The following is a 27,940-nucleotide window of genomic DNA, read 5'->3' on the forward strand; positions in this document are numbered from 1 at the left end:
GATCCCAACAACTGTTTTTGGTTAATTTTTTCTACAAATACCGCAACAAAACTGGATAAATGGATGGAAAAAACCCCCCCAAAAAAAGATTGAAAAGCCATAAAGAATAACCAGCATTCTACAGAATATAATTTAACGAACACTAAATAAAAAAAACTTTTTTACCGAGAAAAATTTTTACATCTACCATGTGAAGAATTTTTCCGGAACATTTTCAATCTTAAACAAAGAAATACGACAAGCTTACTGTATGGACAAATTATTGTTCCAATTGATACAACCCGTTGTTCGATGCTCGATGGATGTTTAGTGCTTGTGTCTAATTTGTATCGATTTTTATTTTTATTTTTTCTTTTATCCACATTCGACAACCATATCCATCCATCCATCCATTCATCCATTTAAATAAAGAGTATATGATGAAAATTTTTTTTGTTCGAGTCGGGTTCAGCAGAAGCAGCAGTATGCAGCTGTTTAAACTTTTGTTATTATTATTATTCTTTTCATTTACGAATTCTGAACAAGAGAGAAAAATTGAATTTTACCAAAAAAAAAAAAAAAAAATTCAATTCAATTGTCAATGACGATGAATCGAACAAATCAAATTGAAATTTTTTTTTCTACTTCTGTTGTTGTTGTTGTTGTTGTTATTGTTATTGTTATTCCAATTTCAAAACGAAATGTATGTATTCACGATATAATATATATATAGTGAAAACGAAATCAAATGAAATGAAAACGATGAATATTTTTTTTCTTCTTTTTTTTATTCACACCCACAAACATAAAGTGAGAAAAAAAATTGATAAATTCATTTTTTTTTCACTTGAACCTTGTTGATGATTCGATGCGCGTACGAATTGAATTGAATTGAATTCGATTTTTTTTTAGTTGTCTACTGCTGTGTTCTGAAAATTTATCCAGAATTTATAAAGGTATATGAATGAAACTTTATCATTTTATTGTCTTATTTCGAATACGATCATATGGTTTCGACAATCAAAAAAAAAAAAAAAATCAAAACGTTTTGGATTAACGAGAAAAACATCAGAAAATGGAAATTGAAACGAAAAAAAAACAAGAATTTTTCAATCTACGAATAATGACCATCATGGAAAATAGCCTATCTTTGTCATTTGATTACATAATACTAGAGCGAAAGAAGAAGAAACCAATTGACCATTGAATTTAGCCACGATTTTTTTTGCCGTTTATTAATTATTTGATTTGATTTTATTCTTTTTCTGTTGTGCTGGACACACGCAATTCATCATTATTATTGACATAATGATGATGATGATGGCACGAAAATAAGCAACAATGGCCAATCAGAATTGTAAAGAGAAAAAAAATCACAAAAAAATTTTATCTCGGTCATCGTATGGAAAAAAATTACATTACATCTCTTTTCTTATATAGATATAAAGAAAAAAAAACATTTGATTTGATTTATGGAAAATCTTCATCTTCATATTTATTTATTTAGTGTTTTTTTTGTTCTGTTTTGATCATTTCTTCTTAAGTCAATGACAATTAATGATTGTTTTGGCGTTGATAATGCATAAATAGTAGTAGATTTATATGAAAATTTTAGGCCACTTGTGCAATTCGTAAAAAAAAATAAAAAAAAATATAAAATCATTGTAGCGAAAATCTCTTGATGATGATCATGGTGACGATGTTGCCTTGGATGCCTTGGTGTTGTTGGGTTGGTGAAAAACAAACACTATGAATCACTGAGAATGTGAACTGTGACAAAAAAAAAGTTTGACTTTTTTTGCGCTTCAAAAAATTCATCAAAACGAACTAGATATATAGAGTGAATGAGAAAGAGAAAGAGAAAAATAAATATCCGGCTAATGTATCCACCATTTTTTTTCTTTTCAATTCCATTCAGTTCTTTTTTCATTCGGATTTTGTTCTTTCAATTTTTTTTTATGTGTGTGGCCTATCTATTTATTCGTGATGCTTTGGAACTGAAACCAATGAAAATAGAAAAAAAATAAGATTCAATGACATGACAGAATATTGAAGAAGTGAAAAAAAATCTTGAATCTCAGAAAAAAAAACCCAAGAATTGTTACCACCATCACCACATAAATGTGGTGAATGTATGATTATGATCATGATGATGATGATAATAAAATCTATGATAAATCAATGATGATGATGATGAATTCAAATCAAAATGAAAAGTGTGTGTATTTTTTTTGTTGGTCTCATTCTTATTTTTTTGGTCGCATTGTAAAATGTCAATGGATGATGATGATGATGATGATGAACAACCGAGAGAAAAAGCGAATGAAAGAAAAGAAAAAAGGAAAACATCAAAGAAAAGGAGAATTTACTCGAGAATTTATGATTCACATACAAACAACACAAACAAACATCTTATTCAAGTCAATATTTTGTTTTGTTTTGTTATGGAAAAAAAACCCGAATAATAGAGTAGATATGTTCAACCAAAAAAAAAAAAAATGCGAATAGCTTCTTATCTTCAATCATCGGTTGTCAACAATTGAATTCAGAATGGTAACATAGAATAAATAAATAAGAAAATCGAATCCACAGGAAAAAAAACCAATGACGAATATATAAAATGTATTTTACATGTTCAACACATTCATTCATAATGGCTGCTGCCCATTATATTTCACTATTTGTTCCATAAACAAAAAAAAAATCCAATCCAAAAAAAAATAGAAAACTTTGAAAAATGAAACAAGAACATTTGTGTGTCTGTGTGTGTCCAAATAATGCATATATTGGATATTGTGAAAAGGAAAGATCAATTTTTCAACAAACAAACAAACAAAAAAACATACGAAATGAATATTGAGATATGCACACTTAAAAAAAAAATTCTTTGTTATCGTAATGGAACCGCCGAATGAACCATGATCACAAATAAAGTAGAAGGAATATAAAGTTTTTAGAATTTGTGCATTCAATCAAACAGTTATTATTAGCTATTAGTATTATTAATTCGTACGTTTATATAATTTGTTATTTTGAATCAGATTTTTCATCAGATTGATTCACGATTGTATCGATTAACAATTGGGCTGTTTATGTCAATATTTACAATTAATGAAATGAAATGAAATGGAAAAAAATATTGCCGAAAATTGATTGATTCACAATACAAACACCCACCCACACACACATTGTAATGGCAATAAATTCAATTCAAATTTAATGGAAGATTTTTGAATCGAAACAGAGAAACCACAAACAAACAACATCATTGCGCGTGTGTGTATGTATGTAATTAGTGTCAAAAAGTTCCAAAATTGGAAATAATTGAAAAAAAACTTGATTTTGTAAACGTTCCAATAACGGGAAATTAAATATTGAAATTCTTTGTTTAGTCAGATTAAAAGTGATAGAAATTCGAAAGAAAAAACACCACATACCTAGAATATGACATTCAATTCTGATAACGATAATTTTGCTTTTTTCCGATGCATGATTATTACTATTTGAACGTATTTTCGTTGATAATTGACAATGATGATTTGATGAATGATATTCATATTGTTGTTGACGATTTTCAATCAATTCACGAAATCGATCATCATCATCATTGGAAAACAATGATGATGAAATCGATCTATTCGTATCATTTTTATCTTGTGATACAAATAATCGTATTTCAAATTCACATGGTCTTGTAGGTGGCACTATTGGTAGTAAATTACTTTTTGTACTACTACTACTGTTGTTTGAATGATTTTTATTTCTTAACCAACATTGAATGTGGCCAACATTATCGATAATATTCGTATCATTTTTAATCACCAACACTGCATTATTCACCAATATTATTCGTTGTTGTTGTTGTTGTTGATTATCACTATTTATAAATAGATTTTTTTTATCACTTTTTTTCGATAATGATGATGATGATGATGATGAACGATATATCAAGTGATTCACATTAGATTTGATAAAATATTCACTATGTTGACCATTTAAAGTCCATACAATTTCAAATTCATCATTCAATTGATCTTTAATATTATTATTATTATTTTTGTTGGATAATAATAATGATTGATGATGATCAATGATCATCAATGATGATATATCAATTGGACATGATAGATTTACTGCTTGACCTCGATGAACATGACGAATAATTTGATTGTTCATTGTCATCATTGTTGATCCATCATTTGAATCCATTATCATCGATGAACAATGTGGTGCATCTGTATGTTAAATGTAATTTATTTTTAAGAAAAAATTTTAAACAATTTATTTAAAAAATGTAAAAAAAAATTTCTTAAAGAATTTTATCGATTTTTTTTCGCACTACATTCATTTGTTTAACCAACAGCAAAAAAATTATTATGAAGAGAATAATCGTTTTCAAGTGGAATATTCTTCTTTTCTTTGTTATTAGTCACAAAAAAAACTTGAAAAAAATTCATCGATTTCAAAATGTAAATGCTGTGTGTGTGTGTGGTTGCAGTTTTCGATAGTATTTGAATGTCAAATGTTTTTTTTTCATTTTTTTTTTTTTTTTTTTTTTGTTCAAGAATTGTTAGGTTTGTAAGTTACTTCTCTAAACGACTACTATTTCATAGTATAAGACAAATGATGAATAATAAATTAACTTCTTATCGTTGAATTCTCTCTCTCCTTTTTTTCATTTTTATTTCAATTCTTATTAAAATTGGCAAAATTTTATTCATTTTATTTCCTACACATAGTCCCACCAAATGAAATTTGTAAGTACCAAACAAAAAAAAAGAAACCAAGGATTGAGATAGTGAGCAAAGGAGCAAGAGAGAGAGAGAGAAAAAAAATAGCTTTAAATGAATGACCCATTTTAAATGAGCCAACTAGAATGGGGATGAATTTTTCAATTTTTTGTTTTGTTTTTCTTTTAAATTTTAGAATTTTTTTTCTTTTCTTTTTTTCTTTGAATAAAAAAGTAGTTAATGTTTCATTTTAATTTTGGTCTATTTTTTTCCTAAAAAAAAAAAAAATATTTTACGCCCAGATGATGATGATGATGATGTTGACCAATACTAAAATGGGAATAGTAATTTTTGCGAATGAATGTTGTCCAGATAGAAAAAAAAACTTTGTCATTGTTTCAATGAAAACAAAAAATGATAATTTATTTTGAAAATTATTCTCTACAAAAAGGGAAAAAAATGACAAAGTCAATTATTGTTGATATATATTTTTAACAATATCCATAATCAATCAACCAAGTCACGTTCAATTTGTTGAACTGAAATTTTCATTTTTCTCACCGTGTTTTTGTTGGTTTCTGGTGTTTTTTTTTCTAAATTTTTTTTTCGTTTGTCATAATTATCATGATCATTTTCATAACATTTTACATGTTTATATGATGCATGCAAAATGAAAGTATTACATAAACATGGAGAGAATAAATAAAAAAAAAAATTCATCACTCATCAAAGCTCGATTTAGAATTTTGAAAATCTTTTTTTTTTCCTTTTCACATTTTTCTACTTTTGCAATGATGATCGATGTTATCATCATCATCATCATCATCATCATCATCATCAGATTCGTTAAAAACATACTCACACACAGAAGACGGTGAAAGAAAACGAATTGTAATTTAAGTTTTCGGTTAGAAAAATTTTCATTCGTTCAAGTTGAAATAAAGTTTTTAAATTTCATCATCCTTGATGATGATGATGATGGGTTCTATATAATAATTTAGTCATTTGTTTGCCAGTTTTATTTTGGTTCATTCCTTACTTACTATAACATTTACTTGATGAATTCATTAATATATGAATACTTACAATCAACAAAAATCTTAATCTCATTACTTAGGCCACGTCCTTCAGAATTGAATACAATACAACGATAAAGGCCAGAATGAATTTGAGCTTGTGCATTGATTATACGTAATCGATTACGTTCAATTTCAATTCCTGTGGTTCATCATTGTATATGGATGAGTGAAAGATTGATTGAAAACAAAAAAGAAAAACCAAGATTTTTTTATTTGTGATTTATGAATTTTTTATCAAATAAAATCCTTTATTTTTGATTGATGATTGTACTAACCAGATTTTTCTTGCCATATTTCATCATGATTATGTGACCAACGTATTACTGTAGCGTTTGGTTTTGCTCGAAACAGACAATCCATTGTTATATTTTGACCTTCCATTGTGTGTAGCTGATTGATCTGTCTATGATTTGTCGATGAATGACTTGATATTTGTTGATCGGCAATAATAATTTGGCTAATAATTTCATCATACAATTGATAATTATGTGATTCATCATTGTTTAATGATCGTTGCTGTTGTTGTTGTTGTTCAATTCGAGCCATTAATTTTAGTTTTGGTGTATCTATATTCACAAAATAGTGGCGGAAAAGAAAAAAACAAAAGAAATTTTGAATTTTTCGATCAATCAATGTGAATGAACTGGGTGATTTTGTAAATTCTTTCAAAAAAAAAAGTTCAAATCAAATTCTGTGTTTGATTAGAAACAACAATCAAAGTTATAATTATATCCTAGACATTTTATTTCGACATCGTAATTTATGTGTGTGTGTGTGCGTGTGTGCGCGAGCGCGTGTATGACGTGTACATGTAAATGTTTCTAACTGAATGTAAACAAAAAAAAAAATTAAAGAATAATTTACCTGTCAATTATTCCTATTCATGAATTTTTTTTTCAAAATAAAAATCTTAAACAAAAAGTTTTACAATGGAAAATGAAAAAAAAAATTTATTATTGTTGTTATTATTTCGAATAACAAACAACAAACATTCATCAGAACGTAATGGACAGCGAAAAAAAAAATAGAATAACAATGATAGATATCTATTACAATGGAATGGTTTTTTTTCTAGCCAAAAAGTATCAAGTTTCAGTTCACTGATTTCATATTGTTATTGCAATATATTTTGTGCAGAAAAAAAAACCAAAAGCAAGAAAGAAACAAATAAAAAAAAAAAACTATGCAATTAGCCAAATAATGGCACACATATCCACGTACATCATGTATAGTTACAACAAAAAAAATGATGATGATGATGATGATGATGTTGAAATTAAATGAATAAACTTTTTGATTTTTTTTTTTTTTTTTTGGTTCGTGGCAAATGATGTTTTCATTTTTTGCCAAAATCGTTTATTTTTAATTTTTCTTTTGTTGTTTGTTTGTTTATTCTGTTATTATATATAATTACTATATCATTAAAGATGTTATAATTACGAAAAATATTCATCATCATCATCATCAAAATAAACTCTAGCTGAAAAACAAAAATAAAATCGTTTATTCTGCATCTAATGTGGATGTTATTATTTAGGGAAAAAAATAAAGCATGAATAAACAGTGGTTTGGTTTGTTGATGTTGTTTTTTTTTCAAAATAATTAAAAAAATTCAAATTCTTCTTTTCTTCATATATATATAAAAAAAATGAAATCAACTTACATTTAATATCCAATATGATTGAATCCCATGATAGTGGCCTATATCATCATCATCATCATCATCATTTTGGCCATCATTTCGTTTTGATGTTTCCAATTCGGTTACATTATAATAATCAATCAATGATTGTAAATGATCATTATCTGTAATGATTATCGGATTATATGATAAACATGTTAGCCGTTTTTGATCCTGTGTCCATTGTGGTTTGAAACGTAATACACTTTCAGTGTAATTCATTTCAAAATCATAATCACTATTAAAGAATAATAATAATTTGATGGCAAAGAAAAAAAGAAAATGAAAAAAAATTCGATAATCAATTAAATTATTCTTTTGATATATAAATCTCGATCATTCATCTAATATGATGGTTGCTTTCAAAAAAAAGTAATCCAATCAATTATAAAACAAAACAAAAAAAAATTGAAAAACTCATACCCGTCCACCCACCCACGCACAAACACACACACACACACACAACCATTTCCCAAGACAATCAACAATAACAACAACAATTTTTTTTTCATTGATTGAATACATTTCAGGCATTGTTAGCCAGGCGAAAAAAAAAAAATAAAAACAAAACGATAGCCTTTTTTTCCTCTGCAGCTCTTATCTCATCTCATCTCATTGAAACAATTACAATTCGTTCAATTCGATAAAAAACATAAAGAATGAAAGTGAGTGAGTGAGTGAATTAGACAACTGCTAGAAAAATTGCTTAGAGTAGTAGAATTTTTTTTTTTTTTTAGTCACTCGGTAAGCAATTTTATGATATGATAGATAATGAGAGCAAAGAATAAAGAAGGAAATCAAATTATAAAACACACACACAGAGATACACAATTAACAATCCACCCACCCACAAACAGTCAATAAATTGTGAACCACACACACCCACACACACACATTTTTTTAGGTGAATGTTATTGTCAAGTTCATCATTGTTTTCAATGATTTTGTCAAACTAAAATAGCAGAAAAAAAACAACAAAAATATAAATCTAGAAATTTTGACTTTGACATTTGATAACTAAACAAAAAGTAAAACATTTTTGACATAGACAATGAATGGATACTATTTTTAGCTTCATGATTCAATCTGGTTTCTTTTTTTTCTGATTATTTATTTATTTTTTTTTTTTTTTTTTTTTTTGGTTTCATTATACACACACACACACAAACATACACATGAAAAGAGGTAAACCGCCGCTATCACGATAATCATAGATAGTCAACAAAAAAAAGAAAGAAAAATATTTTAAAAGTTTTTCAAAATGAAAAAAAACAACTAGCTAATTTTTTATCATTTTATTTTTATTTTAGATTTTTTTTTTTTTTTTTTTTGTTATTCCAAATAAAAAGCAACAAAAATTTTGAACAAAACAAAAACGAAAACAATGACTGGAAAAAAAAAGAAAATGAAATAATAAATCGTATTCAATTTATTATTTATGAAATTGAAAATGTTCGCACAGTGTGCACCACATTCGATGGGAAACTAAAAAAAAAATGAGAAAAAAAACCAAACGTAAACATGAAAAACTAGAAAAAAAAACAAAATGAATGAGCAACACACACACACACACACACCGATGAGGATAAAATGGATAAATTTTAATGCAAACAACAACAAAAAAACATAAAAAACAAGGCTCCAGGGTCCAGAATAAAAAAAGATGATGATGGTTGATGACGACAAGTTAAATGGTCAGGAAAAAAAAACAACAATAACAACAATAACAAATATTGGTACATATATACACACTCACAATTTTTTTTTCCCTTTTTTTTGTTTTCCCACAATTGTGGTAAATGGTTCTTGGTTTATGTTTTAGCTCATTTTTTTTCTATTTGTTTGAACAATTTATTCAAAACATTGTATGAATGGTAGATTTATTCTCTTTTAGCTTATTATGGTTTTGGGCTGGGTATACTAAGTCATTTTTTTCTTTCTATTTCTTTGCTTGTATTGAAGATGATATTAAAACGATTGAAAATCGAACCAATTTTGAAGTGTATATGTGTGTGTGTGTATGTGTGATGCAAATACATTTAACGATATATTGTCAACGATAAAAATAATGATGATGATTATTATTATTAGGATTCATTTATAGATTATGTAAGTCGATTTCCTAAAAATTTTTTTTTTGTTCATTCTCTTTTAAACTTTCTATATGTTCATCATCATCATCATCATCATCATCATAGAAATAGATAGGAAAATAAATGAATAGTGTTGACTACTATTGATTTTCAACTTACATTGATACATGACCACATGTTTCCGTTAATCATTTCCGTTAGAATAAAAATATTTTATTTAGGTGTGCAACATTAGGTTAGGTTGCACTTTATCGAATGAATAGATCAATTTTTGATCATCATTCAAACACCATATATATACAACACCGATACAGATAATAATAATAATATATAATATAATAATGGAAGGCAAATGAATTTCAGTAGTGAAGCCAACATTTTACAAATGAAACAAACAACAAAAAAGAAAAATCATATTTTTCCTAAAGAAAATAATGGAAATCATTATTTACATTCTTATTTTGTTTTGCTTTGTTTTTGTTTTTCTGTGGGAAAAAATGACAGAAACAGAAATTTTTTTTTTAAATGTTTAAATGGGTACAAATTTTGTTTTCTTATTTAGTCCAGAATTCATGGACAATGTCATTAATCAATACATTGCAAAGAAAAAAATTGATTTTTTTTCTCTCAATACTAAATAATGGCAATCGATTTGATTAAAATTGAAAAACAATTTCAATATTGATTGATGATCGGGAAAAAAAATTTAATTGAAATTTGAACTTTAAGGTTCTCTGTGAAATGTTTAATGAAAAAAAACTGAATTTAAAATTACCAAAACTATTATTATTCGCTATTTATATTTCCGTCGAAAAAAAAATCTAAAATTTGTTCAATTTTAAACCTGGAAAAACGAAACAAATCACATTTTCACTATTCATTTTCATGATGTTTTTTTTTGGTTTCTGCATTGATTTCCTGTGTATAATATTTGTGTAATGTAATAATTTGCCAAACATTTTATCGATTCCGAATACTTTATTGTTCCATTATCGCATTTTTTTTGTTCAATCAACATTGTCGTTGATGTTTGGTTGGTTTATTGTGATATATATTCATTTTTCCTTCAATCATACATTGATAAAGATTCTACGAGAAAAAATGGTGATGTGGTGATACGGGCAAACTAAAAAAAAAACGATTTGAATTTTATTGGCATCACCGAAACAACAACAACAATAGTTATGAGCTCTGTGTGTTGTTCACTTGCAATTATGATTGTTTTTTTTTGTTTTGTTTTCGTTTCTCATTTTGTTTTTTTCATTTTGTTCATAAAGATGATTGTTTTCATATATATTTTAGACGAAAATAGAACAACACCAAAAGCACACATTCTCACATATGAATTGCATATTTGATGCAAATGGGAATGCAAAACAAAATAAAAATCAATTTTCACATTGTTTTTTTTGGATATCATTTTCAATTTCAATATTCCAACATTTCGTAGAATATAGTAGTGGGATTGGGTACATACCATATAGCTAGTACCAGCCATCTTAGCCATCATCATCATCATCATCATCATCATTATTTGATCATTGAACCACATTATTATCGTTATTGCCCATATTGATATTAAAATTTCAAATTGAGATTCAAGATTTTTTTTCTTAATACAAAATGCAAACAAATTGCTCAATGTCTAATATAACATCGTCATAATAACAATCAATAATCATGGGAAACATTAAATTTGGACCATAAAATTTTCTATTTTTTTATGTTGAGAATTTTCACCATTTAAATGTTTCTGATGGTAGTTAAGTGTTTTTTTCCTCTTATTCTGGGATTAAGAATGTTTTTTTTTGTTTTTAAAAATTCAGCTTTTAACATGGTACAAATCATCATTCGAAAAATGACAAATACAGAAATAAAAGTTGAATTTCTTTTCCATTAAGTAATGGATAATGAATCGGAACAAAAAAAAAAGAAAAAGAAAATCGTTGGTGAAATACCTCTGGCCACACCAGTTGTTTTTTTCATTTCTAGAATATTTTTTTTATTTTTGTTGTTGTTCCAATTGGAACACACATACACACTAAATTATATTGCGTGACATACGATAGTGTAAGAATAGAAAAAAAAGTGAAATCTGGCAATTTGAGGAATAAAAAACCAAAATGATGTTTGACAATTTTTTTTTTGCCTGTTTCAATTGATTGTCGTCACATAATCATCATTATTATGTGTACTAGTTGGAAAATGCATTTAAAATGGTAGAAAAAAAATTAGCAAAACTTAATTAGTCAAAGTAAATCCATGTTGTTCGAATTTTTCAATTCGTAATGAATTAACATCAACATCATCAACGAAAACAAGAAAGCAAAGCAGATCTATTTTTTCACAATCAACAGAAAAAAAAATGATTAACCAGAAATTCAAATACCCAAAATTTACAAATTAACAGTCTTGTTGCAAACTCAACTAAAGGAGAAAACAAAATTAGTACGGAATCGAATAGCCAAAAAAGCAATTTGATTCTTTGGTCAACAAAAAAAAATGGCAAATAATTCCTTTTTCCTGCGTTTAAATTATTCAGAATTACAAACATCCAGTTAAAAAATACATTTAATGAATCACTGCAAAGTCATTGAAATCATTCTTGATTGAAATTGTTCAACAAGTTCCAATTTTGTTCCATATAAGTTATTCATTTCCGATTTTTGGCCATTAACGCAAAAAAAACCGAAAATGAATGCAACTGAAAATTTGCAATTTTTTTTTTTTGCCAAATTTTGTCTTCACCCAAACCGATTCAAATATTCTTCGGTTCTCCCGCTTTCTCATACAGATCCACACTCTTTAACAAGAGTATTGCTGAATACCCGTGGGGCAGGTAGTAAAATTCCCGATCTAAGAATGAAAAATTTTTTCTTATTTATTTCATAAAAAAATGCTGAATTTTTATTCATTAGAGAGAAAAAAAATATGTCGCCAACAACAACAAAAAGAAAAGTTTGAAAAAATCAATTTTTTTTATCTTTTTTTGAAGAAGAAAAAAATTCTCAACTCTGTTCAATGATGTTGTCAATTGTGCTAATAACAGATCATCATCATCATCATTGACGACAAACGATCCAGAGAATTTGAAATTCAAAAGTTGCAAAAACGAGAAGAAAAATGAAAAAAATGGAGCAGAATAGAATTCAAATTGAATACAGCGGATAAACATTATTTCATCGAAGTATTCAAGAAGATACGAAATAAAAAAAAACTTTATTGAATTCTAAACTTTTTTCTTTTCTCTTCCCGTTTCCTTTACGCTTTTGTACTTATTCAGAATCAATATTTCAACTGTCTTTTGTTTTGTTTCAGCATTTGTATGGTGTTTCACTGGATACAAAAAAATACGTTTACTATTTGGGTGACATTGAAGTGAAAAAATTGCCAGTCCCACTCAAAAAAAAATAAAATAAATAACCAAATAAACAACAACAAAAACAATCTCCATAATCCATTATTTGTGAATGATGATCCTCGTGGATCAAGAGTTAAAAAAAAATCATATTCATCATCATTGTATCCGTTGAGAATGAATGATGAAAAATTGAAATAAACTGATGAGCAAATGAAATATGAATTTGTTTGAATTCGCTGAGGATTTGATAGAAAAATTTTCTTGTTTTTTTCATCATCATCGTTTACATCGGCAATTGTTGAATAAAATTCCTGTAAATTTTTATTTTGTTTTCATCATTTTGCAAAAATATTTTTTTTTTTTGCTCATTATCCGTCAACGTAAAGCTACTTTTTTGGAAAAAAAAAACAAGTACAGACTAAGTGCATCAAGGGGATGATGGTGAAAAGTTGTCATTTTGAATTTTTGATCATTTTTGTTTTCTTTATCATCATACATCAAACATTTTTTAGTATATGATATATATGGATGGTATGAAAATTTTCGTTATTGTTAAAAAATATACATAAATAGGTAGAGTAAATATTATTACCCGGAAAAAAAACAGAACAAAAAAAAAACGTTTCTAGGTATCGATAAATGTAAAAAATGTGTGCAAAGATTTGATTTGAAATCGAAAATTCATCGATAACAACAACGATTGATGACAATTCACTTTACTGTATATAACATCATACAGATGATGATATTCCCTTGTTACTGTTTTTGTTATCAGTTGTTTTTATTTTATGTTTGTTCAGAAAGAATCAATTTCCTTTCGTAATCAGATTTTTAGCATTACCAATTGATCATGATTTGATCTTTGTCGTTACATTTTCTCTACACACACACACACACAATGGTTCATTGATTGATTTTATTTTTTTTTAGATTTTTTTTTCACTTTTGTCGTTTCCTATATGATTAACAAAACTTGATTATTATGGTTCAATCGGTAAAAATATAATTCCAACGGTTACCGTTCCATATCATTCAATATCGATATGATAGATTTATCAATGAAGAATCCAAAAAAAAATTTCCAAAATTTTTCCGTCTCTTCTCGCATCGTATCAACATCGATAATACACATAGAATAGAAAAAAAATTCTGTCTGAATTGCCTTGGTGACAATTGTGGAAAAAAATGGAGCAAAAAAAAAATCAATTTTCCAAAGACTAAGACAACTGAGAGTTTACTCGTTTCGAACAACCAAGAATTGAACGAAAAAAAATAATAATTTGCACAACAAAATTCTCAACATTGATTCACATTTATTTCAAAAGATTTTTTTTTTTGTGTGATCGACAACAACAAATTGCTACCAACAACTAAAACCCTAATCGAATGAAATGAACACATACACATACACACACACAATAAAAAACTAATAATTGATTACAATTGACATAAAAATCATTGTAATCATCGTGATAATGATGATGACAAATTGAATTAGCTTTTTTTTTATTCTTTTCCATCTAATATCACTGTCATCAACAATCAATGTATTTTTGGACAATTTTTGTTGTTGTTGTTGTTGTTGTTGATATACTTAACACCTCATACGTCTTTGTCTATAAACATTTGACATTTTGAAATAAACAAATATTTCATTCTGTCAATATTATTGATTTGTTTGTTCCAAATCAATGATAGAAATAGTAAATTGAGAAGAAAAAAAATAATCCCGAAAAAAAACATACGTTGGTTGGTTGACATACATAAACGATTCACATCAAACACACAATCAAACATTGCTTAAATTGAAAAAAAGCTTAGCTTACAGTGAATGAAGAAAAAAAAATTGAAAGTCAAATTGTTTATTCCTACATTCACATCCATATAATCAATAAATGGGCCAACTGGTCAAACATGGAACATTTACAATTAATTGGAAACAAAATGTTGATTCAATCGACAACAACAAAAAGCAGTAGCAGCAACTATGAAATTCAATTGAAACAAAATGAGAAATGAAAATAAAATGTTCCAAAGGACATTAAATGAAAAAAAATTGACAAAAAAAAGAGAAGAAAATTCCAGTATCAAATGCTATGCACGCACATTGACAGTGAATCGATTTTGTTGGTTTGATTCAAGAATTATTGTGGTTATAGATATAAGAGAAAAAGAAAACCAAAAAAATAATAATCATTGATCAGACGGTTGGATAATTAACATCGTTCACACCAAACGCACAAACACACATATGTTATTGGTTTTTTTCATCAAAAAAGAACCACATTTCATTTCTCGATTTTTTTTCAAACAAAAAAAAAATTTTATTTAGAAAAAAGCTAGAGGAATTTTTCTGTTTTTTTTTCAATTTACAAAATAAACAACAAAAACGACGACAGCGAGAATTTCTGGTTTCGGTTGGTTCGTTGAACAGATTTTTTTTTTTGGTTGATTCAATTCAAAATAATAATTATCGATTTTTTTTTCTCCACAAAAAAATAAATAAAACATATGACCAGTGGATCAGTGGAAATATCAAAGTTAAACAACATTCAATTTGATCATAACTATTTTTAAAACAACAACTATGGCAAAATAAAAATAAAAAGAAATAATATCTTTCGGAAATGTAGAAAAAAAAACTTAAAACAACAACAACAACAAAACCAATGTACAATTCATGTATGACTGAAAGAAATGGTCAGAAAAAAATGACAACAACAACAACAACAATCACAGCACCAACGACAAAATTTATGTGATGCAAATAAATTATGATGATGATGATGATGGTGATGACAATTGTGTATATCTTTTTTCAGAATACGAAAAAAAAAATTGAAATGGAAATCACTACTTTTTTTCTATCATTGATGATGATTAGGATATTTGATACAATATTTCGATACATTAATTTGTTCATGGAAAACATGTTATATCCATACATACAAACACACGCACATAAATTTTTGATGGATTTTGAATGTTTTTTTTTTTTTTTTGGAAAAAATATATTGAACACATAAAAAATCACAAACAAACAAACACACACACACAACGGTTTGGTTTTTACCATTTATTCTCCCTAGTGACAGCAGCATGAACAGCAAACAAAAAAAAACCATTTTTTTTATTTTGTTTTGACCAAAATCCAAATTTCGAATAAGAGAGAAAGAGAGTGAGAGAGAAGAAAAAAGTCGATTCCATTTACTGATATTCATTTGATTTTTTTTTTCGTTTTCTTTCTCGAGTAAAAATAGAGAAAAAAATTCCATGGTTGTGTATGTACAATTCGTATTGGCCAATAATAAACTAATAAAAATTCTTCATTTAAACTAATAGAAACCATTAGCCAGTTGATAAACAAAACAAAAAAATTGTGTGTGAAAAAAAAAAACAAATCAGCATAGTTAACCCATCCCATCATCACCAGATGTAAAATCATTATTAAATTGTTACGCTATTACCCATCATCATCATTGTGATGATTATGATCATCATCATCATCAAGAACAAAACGAAAAATAAAATCAAACAAAAGATGATAATAGTTTGGATCGTTACCGTTGTGGAATTTTCATTTTTTTTTATTCTTATTCTTAGAATTTATGTAAAATTGATTTATTTGAATTTTGAAAACAAACAAACAAAACAAAAAAAAAATGTTCATTTGTAACACAAACACACACACACACAGAGAAAATTTAGTCATACAAAATATATATAGACAGCCAAGACAATAGAATAAGCATCGAAAAAAAAAGATTCATCAACCCACCGACCACATTAAAATGTTGGAAAAAGATAAGAATTTTTTTTTAGAGAACAGTAAAGAATTCATTTTCTCTATTTTTTTTATTATTACACACAAGTATCCATGTATGGTTCATGAATCTACACTACATCTTTGTCACAATCAACAATGTCATTAAAATATTTAACCCGTTTTTTTTTGTATGTTTCTTTTTTTTGTCTAATAATAATCATCATCATCATTATCATTATAATTTGTAGCTCACATCAAGTGACACACACACACACATACAGTCATTATGCATGTAAAGAGTGAATTCCATTTGAATTCTTTTTTCTTCCGCTCATGATGAGATGTGTACAAGAATTCAACAAAAAAAAGCAAGAAAAATAAAGTCAATCAACAAAATGAGAATAAAATGAAAAGAAACACACACAGAGAGAGAGAGAGAGAGAGAGAGAAATACATTTCGAATCCATTATGATGATAATTTTCAATGATGACGATTTTTGGAAAAGAGAAACTTTTCCCATTCGATTTTTAAAATTTCATTCAGGTTAAAGATGAACAAGAAGAAGAATCTATTTTTTCTTTACTGCACTTTATTATCATTATATTCATATTCACAATTAAAATGTTGATATTATTAATATTTTTTCTACTGAAAAATGAACATAGAGGTCAAAGAAAAATGACATTCGACAATTATTTCAATGTGTGTCGATTCATACCAAAAAAAAACAAAAATCATGATGATAAGAATCAATATATGTGATTTTACTGTTTATATTTTTGGTTCACTTCATTTCATTCGTTTTTTTAACGGTTTTTACTATAAGTATGTATTGGTATGGGCGTGTGTGGTGCAAATACATTTCCCTATGGATCAATTCTCATTCAATTCCATTCCACGTTTTCATAAATGACAAAGAACGAGACAACAGAAAAATGAATAAACAAAAAAAAGATGGGAAAAAACGGCCAAATTTAAGCAAAAAAACAGCATTCGCTTGGGACATCTTTATCTTTTTTTAGCTTCAAAAAAAAGATCATCATCAACAAAATTGTATGATGGTGATGATGATAGAAAAAAATATATCCACATTCGAAGATAATGAAATGATGATGAAAGATGTAAGACAAAATGAAAATGTATTTCAAAATCGAAACAATGGTATCTATAGGAAATACCACCGAGAAGATTCATAATCACATAGTCAATCAAAGCAAAGTAAGTGAGCAAAAAAAAAAACAAAATTAAGATAATTCAGCCATTATTGAAGTGTATAACACACACACGCACTCAAACACTCATTAAATAAAGAAAAATTAAAAATAAAACAAAACTTACCTTAATTCGGTAACATTAACACCATTTAATATCCAGGTGATGAGAGAAAATGGTCGTGCACCATATGAACGGCATACAACTTCTGTTTTCAATTCATCCGATAGATAGGAACCAATTGGTGGCTGTATATTAACATGTGTTGGATTTACTAATGAAAAAAAAAGATAATGATGTGATGTTGCAAAAATAAAGAAAAAGAAAAGAAAATTTACAATTTATAAGCAAATCAAGAACAAAAAAAAATATAAGGCAAAACAAAATTGCCAATTCACATAAATTCGTGTGTGGTCGATACACATGCACAGTGGATATGATCATATTTTTCTTTTCTTAATTCCATAATTCTCTCTTCTAAAATCATCGAATTCTCAAATACGAAAAAAAAACTTTTTCTCATACGATTTAAACGAGTAAAAAAAACCACTTGACCAACGATTCACCAACAACAATGGCAACGACGACGACGACGACGACAACAACATTGTAGAACAAAATAGCTGGTTTCAAAGAATTTAGTCTCTTTCTCTTGAGTAAAGATTCTTTATTTGTGAACTTTATTCGCGTGCATAAAAACTATTTTTTACTTGAATGTGTGTGCTAAGTGTCTAGCCAAGAGAATATAAAACATTTTCCATTGGATATATGTACAAACAAACAGAATTCCCGTTTTTTTTTGTTCTTCTCTTTATTTTCCATCCATTTATTTCCTAAAAAACGAATAAGAATTGATTTTGAACGATAAACAAACGTAAACAATTCAAAAAAAAAAAAAAAATAACTATCAAAGAATATGTGTTAGAATTTTTTTTTTGTTCCCATTTTTTTCTGAGAGAAGGGCAAATAAAAAATAATAATAATAATAATAATAAGAAACAAATCGAAAGAATAAAGAAAAAAAGTTATGTATGTAGAAATGCAAATGAGCCCACTAGAGAAGAGAAAAAGTCTAACGGAAATAAAGAAAAAGAGAGAGAGAGAAAGGAAGAATTTCTCAAAAACATAGAATATATCCTGTATATTGAATGTGAACAAAGAATTCTTTGGAACATATTTTTGTTCCAGTCAAACAACAAAAACAAATTTCGAAAGAAAATGAAAAGCAAAATGTTCATCAAAAAAAAAAGAGAGAAAGAGAGCGAGAGAAGGGGAGAAACTCAATTTCAACATTTCGATTTTGGATTCTTTAATTTTTTTACTTGTTTTTGCCCATTTAAAAATGACTTTACTTTTTTCAATGAATTCAATTCATGTTTCATTTGTGAATTTGTTTGTAATCTTTTTGTTTCTCATTTTCTTTTTCTCTTTCGATGAAATACAGCAAATTTTTTTTTAAATGACAAAACAATGTGTCTGTGTTAGGGTTGCCATACGTTTTAGTGCGGACATGTTCTGAAATTTCTGTAATCATCTTGTAACGATTAGATTGTTCATGGTGATCCTATGGTTGAGAAACATTGATCAATGGATTGTCCGGACTTTTGTTTGGAAAAAATATGGTAGCCTTAGTCAGTGTTTGTTTTGAAAAAGAATACGGTAAAGTAGAAGAGGTTGTAAAGCAGTTATTTGCAACATATTCATACTCGATCAAACAAACAAACAAAAAATTTTAATTTATTCAACAATATTTAATTGTGTAATCGTTATTCATCCATTCATACTAAATGTAACACTTCAATGGAATAAAAAAAAATTCGGACCTCTAAAAACTGGAAATTCAAGTGTTCCAATCGTGTTAAAGTGAGAAAATTCAACGAAAAAAAATCGTCCAAATTATTTCTCGATGCCTCTTTAAAACAGATTGCTAGTTATTGAAGGCAACGAATCAAAAAAAAAAAATGCAAACACAAAATGAATAGTGGAAAAGTCAATGATTTTGCTATAAACAAACACAAAACGTCACAAAATCATTAAATTCGATAACAATCAACAAAACCGAATGGACCAGTTTCAAAATGAACCAAATTGAAATTGGATCGTCCATTGAATTAAAAAAAAATGATAATGCTATGATTGGTCATATGAATGTAAATAGTAATCGAGTGGAACATATCCTAGGTCCTTTAGATGGGGTTCATTCATTCATTTTGTTTATTAATTTATTATTACACACACATATAACAATTATTTTCCATTTTTTTTTCTCAATTTCTATGTCTGACTTTAGCTCATATATCATATGATATTCTGTGAAACGATACTTGACCAGTAGCCAAAAAAAAAAAAAATAAAAATAAAATAAAATAAAAAGTCTTGAATGTAAAAATGGAAAAAAATCAACTGAAAAATTAAAGACCTTAGCGACAAAAACAACAAGACTGTCGTCTATAAGAGAATTGGTGTGCGAAAAAAGGTTCCAAATGGAACCCTAAACCAGATGAAAATGGCCTTGGAGAGAGTGAGACAAGAACCAAGATTAAAACAAGAAACTATTACGATTCTCAACGGGTTTTTTTGTCGCTATTTTTTTCACCGGAAATCATAATTTTTGTCCATTGAAAAGCAAAAGAAAAAGTAAAGACAACAACAAAAAAATTGTCTCAAAATTGTTTATCCACAACCACTCATACCCCGACACATATACGATGAAAAAAAACCCTAAACAAGCAATAAACAAACAAGAAAGAAAGTAAAAAAGGGAATGAAATCAACAAAAAGCAAAAAAAATTTTTTTTTTTTTTGATTAATTGACTGGAAAAAGAAATAAAACTCATTTCATTTCATTTCTCACAATTATTACTAGTATTTCATCATCATATTATTATTAATGTTATTTATGTTGCTGAAAAATGAAAATGAAACAACAAGAAAAAAACGATAGTTCGTGGATCCAACAGCAAAATAAAATAGGAAAATAAAAATATAGACCATATTCGTTGGAATGATTGTCAACATGTGTGTATGCAATGTTTTTTGTTGAACCGAAACACAATACAGCATCATTTTTATTTTTGGTTACCACGTCAAAACATATAACAATGTTCCAAACAAATGAAATAAAAATTGTTTCAAACAACAACAACAACAACAACAACATTGGCCCTTGGTCCATTTGTCACCGTATTTTATTATTTCATTTTTTTATTGTCGTTTTTGGAAATAAAAACAACAACAAAAACAATGAGAAAAAAAAAACATTATGATGATTTTTGTTTTTTTTTTCTAAATAGGGGATGGGTGTGTGTGTGTGTGTGAATACTGTTAATAACAACCGTCTAATAATAACCAATAAAATTTTTACCACAATTATTTAATGATAATTTCATGCAAAAAAAAACAATGATTCTGCAGCATGTTTTTAAATGCAAATTTTTAGATCTGTATTAGCGAAATGTTGAAATAGTGAAAAGCACATTTACCGAATTCATTGGCAAAGAAAAAAAAAGTATTTGAAAAAATAAACACACACATCAACAACATACAAAGAATTAATTTGAATCGTGAAAATAATTTTTATTGTTTGAAATTTTTTTTTCGAAAATAAAACAACACCAGTCACTAATATTTTCACTACAAAAAAAAAACGTGGGACATTTAAACAAAAAAACCCATTATTATATAGATATTGAAATCAATTTATATTCGATAATTGAGTACATTTAAACTAACTGCACACACCTACCACAGGATTCTACACATACTAACACACCCAACTTACAATATCAATATCCGAATTCGTTCGAATTGATTGTTGTTTTCGCTAATTTTTTTTCCTTCTTTTTCATTTCTAGTCGTCAATATTACAATTCTACGTGACCAACATTGATACACAAGCTATATGATGTAATATTGAAATGTACATCAGAATCGTTATATTAAGTTGTGAGAAAACTTTTAAAAATATAAATAACAGTAAAATTCTTCTTTATTATTTTTTTACTTCCGGAATTTTTTTTTTTTGATAATGATCAAAATAAAGCAATAATAACTATCACAATGAATTATTTATTGATCATATGATTGGGTCTGACTACTGTTTTTTCCTGTAAGGTGTTTTCATTGAAATCAAGTTTGAATGAAAATTTTCAATTTTATTTTCATTATTGTCGTTTTGATGATATTGAAAATTATTGGATCGTTATTTATAAATGGGTGGTGCTAAAGTCAAAAAAAAAAAATAAAATAAAAGATTAACTTTAACGTATTTGTGTGTGCATTTGTACGAGAAAAAAAAATTTCCGTTTTGAAAACATCATTTTTTCCTTAAGAACAAAAAAAAACCGGATACAATCCGAAAAGAATTTTTGAGAAACAGAATGAGAGGAAGAAAGTCATTGAATAAACACAGGGCAGAAAAAATGGAATTTGTAAAAAAACATTGAGAAAAAGAAAACGAATAAAAAAAATTGATTCAAATCTCCATCAACGTCAACGAAACAAACAACAACCCAAATTAAGATGAGAAAAAAAATGGAGCAAAAAATGATTTAGCAAAAAAAAAACTAGAAAATTTTTATCCTTTACTATAGCCAGTTTTCTTGTGATTTTTGTTTCTGTCCAGAAAAAACTAGTGAAAGCAAAAATAAACACACACACACACACACACACAACAATAAAGTAATTGTCGATTCGGAAAAAAAACAAACCAAGAATCTCAGACAAATAGGAGAGAAAGTCAAAAAGTGAAAAATAGAATGAAAATAACTAAAAAGACATCATCAACAACAACAGCAATGATCTACTTACAGTTAAGTATCAATTCGACCATATACCATATGGGCAACATCAGCCTAGATGAATTTATAAGGCAACCATATTTGATACCATTATCATTACGTTTCAATGGTGATGGCAGTAACATTGAATTAATCACCATCATTGATGATGTCGTCGTCGTCGTCGTCGTCGTCTTTGCCATTGTTTCATTGGAATTTTTTCTTTGAATTTCATCATTTGAAACTTTTTTGTCCATTCGTTTTCGTTCCATTTGTTCACCATCATCACCAACATTTGGTTGTTGTTGTTGTTGGTAATGATGATGATTGTTGTTTGATGAAAACATTTTCATTGACAAAATGGATTGTTGTTGTTTGGGCTGAAATTCTTTGCTTGTTGAGACATGATAATTGACTTTTTTACTGTCCATTAGAATGTCATCATTGTTTGTAGTTGTTGTTTTGATTGTAATTTTTTCACTATCAGTTAATTTGTTGTTGTTGTCATCATTTTTATTTGAAATTGGAACTAAATGATCATCACTATGAAGATTTTCATTGAAAGAATTTTGTTTTTTATAATTCGAAGAATTTTTTAGATTTATTTTCTTCTTATTAGAATCATCATTGCTGGTCATGTTGTTGTTGTTGTTGTTGTTGTTATTAGTCCATAGATGATGTCTATGATGATATAATTTTTTCCAACAATTTCTAAATTGTTTTTTCGTTTCTGATTGCTGTCGTTGTTGTTGTTGTTGTTGATGATTATGACCATCATCATTATTAGTGGTCAGTGATTGAAATTTCAAATTCATCACAACATTAGATCGTCGATCTATTTGTTTAAATAATGATGATGAAGATTGTTGTTGTATTCGTCGACCACCATTATCATTATCACCATTATTGTAATTATCATCAAAATAGTAATCAAGATTATGGTGATGATAATAATGTCCATTATAATCATTATCATCACCATCAATGGACACTATTTTATCGACATTCATTTGTTTGAATGTGGAATCAATAATTTGCCATTCAACAATATTATTATCATCATCATCTTTGGTGTTAATTTTGACATTGGTTGTTACGGTAGAAACAATGACAACATTTGAATGTTTTTGATTATGATTCGATTGATATAAATCACCATCATCATCATCATCATCATCATTATGATGATCATTTAGATACATTTTATCGATAATTATCAATGCTGATGATGAATTTTTATTCAATTTTGAATCAATTTTTGATTTGTACTTTTTCGGATCAAAACGCAGCCACAATATATTCGGTGACGGAATTCCTAGTGAAAACAAAAAAAAAATTCAATCAATATAGTTGATTTCATCATAAAAATCAATGATATTTCTTATCATTTTGTTATTAAGATGGTGAGAAACCTTTCAAAAAAAATCTTGATTTTCTTTATCATGGATTTTTATATATTACAAATTATACATTCGAAATTTTTATGATGTTTTGGTGTGAACAAAACACATACAAACAATGGACGTAAAGAAATTCAAGCAGTTTTTTTTGGTTTTGTTGTTTATGGCTTCCTGATTATGTTCATAGAACTTGGCGGACTTTACATCATTCGTTTTTTTTCTCTTAGATTTATTTTTTCAATTTATAGATTGATTTTATATATTTGAAATCTGTGAATTCAGAATTTTGTTTTTTTTTTGTTTTGTTAAATTCTTTTTTTTATTAGATTACAAATGGACACAGAATTCCAAGAACTATTGCTGAATCAACAAGATTCCAACAACAATAACAACAACAACAACAACAAAGGAAGAAAATGATAAAGTTTTTTTTTCATTTTTCTTATTATTTTCTTCACTGAAACTCAATTTAATTTGTGTTTCATTGTATATACGCTGTTTCATATTAAGATCAACTCATAACTTTGGCAATATAAACAAACAAAAAAAAAATTGTTGACTCGTGTAAACATACACCTTCTATGAACAACAACAAAAAAAAAATTCAAATTTCTTATCAAACGTATGCAATGAAGATTATGATAAAGAACGAAAAAAAAACAGAACCAATTCATATTTCGTGTTTGTTATCATTATTTTCATCATCAAATTGGCATTTTTGTCGATAATAATCACATTGAAACTGATAGAAAGAGATAGAATATTTATCGTTTATTCATTTTTTTTTTTTCATTCACCTAGAATAAAAATCATCATCCGATAAAAAAAAAAACAATGATACAACGTATGTTGTCATAGCATTGTATTTTTTTTCGTTCTAGTCAACTCAATAACAATAAAATATGACAATTTTGTTCATGAAAACAAAAACAAAAACAAAGAAAAAAATGTCACCAATGTTGTACATTGATCTTCGATAACTCATATCACAAGATTATCATCATCATTATTATTATTATTAATGATGATGACAATAGTGTTACAGGATTCTCTTGTTTTATTTTTCTTTCAAATATCGAATCAAGTGTGTGTGTGTGTGTGTGTATTTCCTGCTCCTGTTTTTTCCGGTTTTCATTCATTATTATCGTTTTTGTTGTTGCTGTTGTTGTCGATATTTTTGTGTTTATTTCGTGTTTTGAGTTTGATTATCAACATCATTGATAAAGTTTCAGTAAGATACTTGATCACGTTTCACATTCGATCATCATCATCATCATCATAATGATCAGAAAAGAAAGAATGGAAAAAAATGAACAGTTTCTGAAACAAATTCTATTTCTAATTTTCGAAATTTTTGCTTCTTTGTCATCATCATTATTATTATTATTATTTTTAAAATTTCGAATGATAAGCAAAGAAATTCATTTGTAATGAAAGAAATTTGAAAAAATGAAAAACAATGTTGAATTTTTTTTTTAAATTTTAATTGAAATTCATCATTGTTGATAAAAACAGACACAAAGTTTTCATACAAAAGACCAGACCAGAATTTTATTGGGACCAATGGATAAAACTTTTTTACTATTAAAAATTAAATCCATTCAATCATGTGTATATTTGTGTGTGTATGTAATGCAATCACATTATTATGACTAAGAAATGAAAACTTTCTGATTTCATTGTGTAAATAATTATTATTTTTTTTTGCAGGAATCAGAACAGACACCTATTAGTCAAATGATATGGCCAGCACTTTAACTATCAAATCCAAAGACAATCTTGTTTTCGTTGAATCATCATCATAACAATCATTATGAAATTAAGAAAAAACTTTTCAACCAATACAAATCTGTTGTAAAGAAATCTATACAAAAACCAGTTACTACATAGTGATAACAAAACAAACAAAAATTCCGGAACAAAGTTTCAAGTTGGAATCAGTTAAAAAAAAAAGACAGAAAAAACTGTTCCACATAGAATAACAGGAAACTGAGAGAATGAGAAAGCAAAACTAGATTCCAGTGCATTTATTATTATTATTATTATTATTATAAACACGAATTTGTTTTTGATGATGATAAATCTTAAGGTCTATTAGGTTGATTAAAATCAAAACCACATACAAGTCGTCTGGTTCTTTCTCTCTCTGTCTGTCTGTCTGTGTAACAAAATGTTTGAATGAAAATAATATGAAAAGATTGCGTAAGAAATCCAATTATATCAGAAATTTTTTTTTCTGATTTTGGTTTTTATTTCATCATCTCACACAACTTTATTTACTTTGTGATCTATTTATTCATTATATTCTGTATTTTGGAAAAGTTTCCACACACTTTCTGATGATGATAATGATGATGATGATGATGATTCGGTTGGTTTTGGTTTTTTTTTCCTATTGAAGAATTCAACTGATTTTATCGATTTCAATCGAGAGATAGAGAGATTGTGTGTGTGTGAGAAAAGTTTAAGTAAAAATTTTAAAACTTTAACAATCCACAAACTTTAACATATAGAATGAATGCAAATGAAATTTTTAATTTAGAAATTTAAGAAAAAAAATCAAATTGAAAAAAAACTGCTGACACACACACGAACAAAAAATAATTTACACTCATTGAAAGATAAATGAATCATTTACAATACAAATTCTCAATCATGATGATGATGATGATCCAACCGATGAAAAAATTTGATACAAAATTCCAAATTCAACTACGAATGAAGAGCAATAAAAAAACCGTTTCATCAAAATAATTCCATTGGTTTTAGCATGACTAGAGAGAGAAAAAAATTCAAAAGATTATTAGCATTTTTGCTTCATTTTTTGTGTAATTCGATATCCATCATCATCATCATTCATTCATTATTATCAGACAAAATATAAAAAAAAGTTGAAATATTGTAAACGGATTTTTTCCTCGTAAATAGAATCCAAAAAGAATATGGAAAAAAACTTTTACTTTAGTAAATGTGTTAAACATATTTATACGAGTTTAAATTTGAATTTTATTCTTTTTTTTGACTATTGATCATCATGAGATCAATGGATCATTTTGAGATATAAAGTTTTCTTTAAAAAATCATTTTATATCTCTTTCAATGTATTTTTCATAACTCGAATTCAAATTCTGATTGTCAAATCACAAGAATCGTAATAGAAATATTTTAATCACATAGTTGGCCAACAATTGAATCTATCAACATGGATTGTTGATGAAGATTGTTCCAGAACTTTTTTCTTTTCTTGGACATTCAAATTGATTCAGGATAATATCTTCATTGTGTATGTATTATGTCAGTCGATTGAGGATATATTTCTCATCTTCTATCTTGCATATAATAATGATTTAAAAGAAAGAAAAACTTCAAATAATACAATATATAACATTGATGACAACAACATAACGATAGTAGCAGCCTGTGGCAAACATTTCACACAAATCTCATCACATTCCATAGTGATTTTATTCTTATGAATGAAAATCATTTATTTCAATTTAGATTTCATCAATATTGTTCAAGTTTCATTCATCATTCATTCATTTATTCAATTGAAAAGTTTATTTTGATCTACATTTTCATCATTTTTATTTATTTTATATTATTTGTCTATCTATATGTCCATTTTTTATCATATAAATGTATATAAACTTATATAACTCATATGTGTATAGATTTCGTTTTCGTAAAACGTTTCGATATCGATCGAATATCCATCGACCAAACAGACAAACAGAAAGATAGTTGTGTAAATGATGTTTGTATTTATTGGCTACATTGAAAAAAATCCTAGCGGGAAAAAATGGCAAATTTTGTACAGCAACAGTAAGGCAGGGGATGGAAAAGTGTCCGTAAAATGC

General features: G+C 27.1%; 1 protein-coding gene and 1 long non-coding RNA gene across 2 annotated transcripts in view; one reads left to right on the plus strand and one right to left on the minus strand.

The window, feature by feature from the left end:
- Positions 1 to 6,063: 6,063 nt before the first annotated feature.
- Positions 6,064 to 27,940, minus strand: part of LOC124500496 (uncharacterized) — a 28,363-nt gene continuing 6,486 nt past the window's right edge. The window contains exons 4-7 of the mRNA XM_075730032.1: positions 22,712 to 23,995; positions 18,029 to 18,176; positions 7,452 to 7,707; positions 6,064 to 6,354 (exon numbers count right to left, since the gene is read on the minus strand). Of these exons, the coding sequence (XP_075586147.1) occupies positions 6,340 to 6,354; positions 7,452 to 7,707; positions 18,029 to 18,176; positions 22,712 to 23,995 (1,703 nt within the window). The 3' untranslated portion in view covers positions 6,064 to 6,339. The remainder of the gene's footprint in view (positions 6,355 to 7,451; positions 7,708 to 18,028; positions 18,177 to 22,711; positions 23,996 to 27,940) is intronic.
- On the plus strand, positions 10,113 to 14,848 carry LOC142597446 (uncharacterized). Its single transcript, XR_012832174.1, has 2 exons — positions 10,113 to 13,454; positions 13,501 to 14,848. It is a non-coding gene; the product is annotated as an uncharacterized LOC142597446 (long non-coding RNA).

This window comes from Dermatophagoides farinae, chromosome 4 (genome assembly GCF_024713945.1).
Source record: "Dermatophagoides farinae isolate YC_2012a chromosome 4, ASM2471394v1, whole genome shotgun sequence".
Classification (NCBI taxonomy): Eukaryota; Metazoa; Arthropoda; class Arachnida; order Sarcoptiformes; family Pyroglyphidae; genus Dermatophagoides; species Dermatophagoides farinae.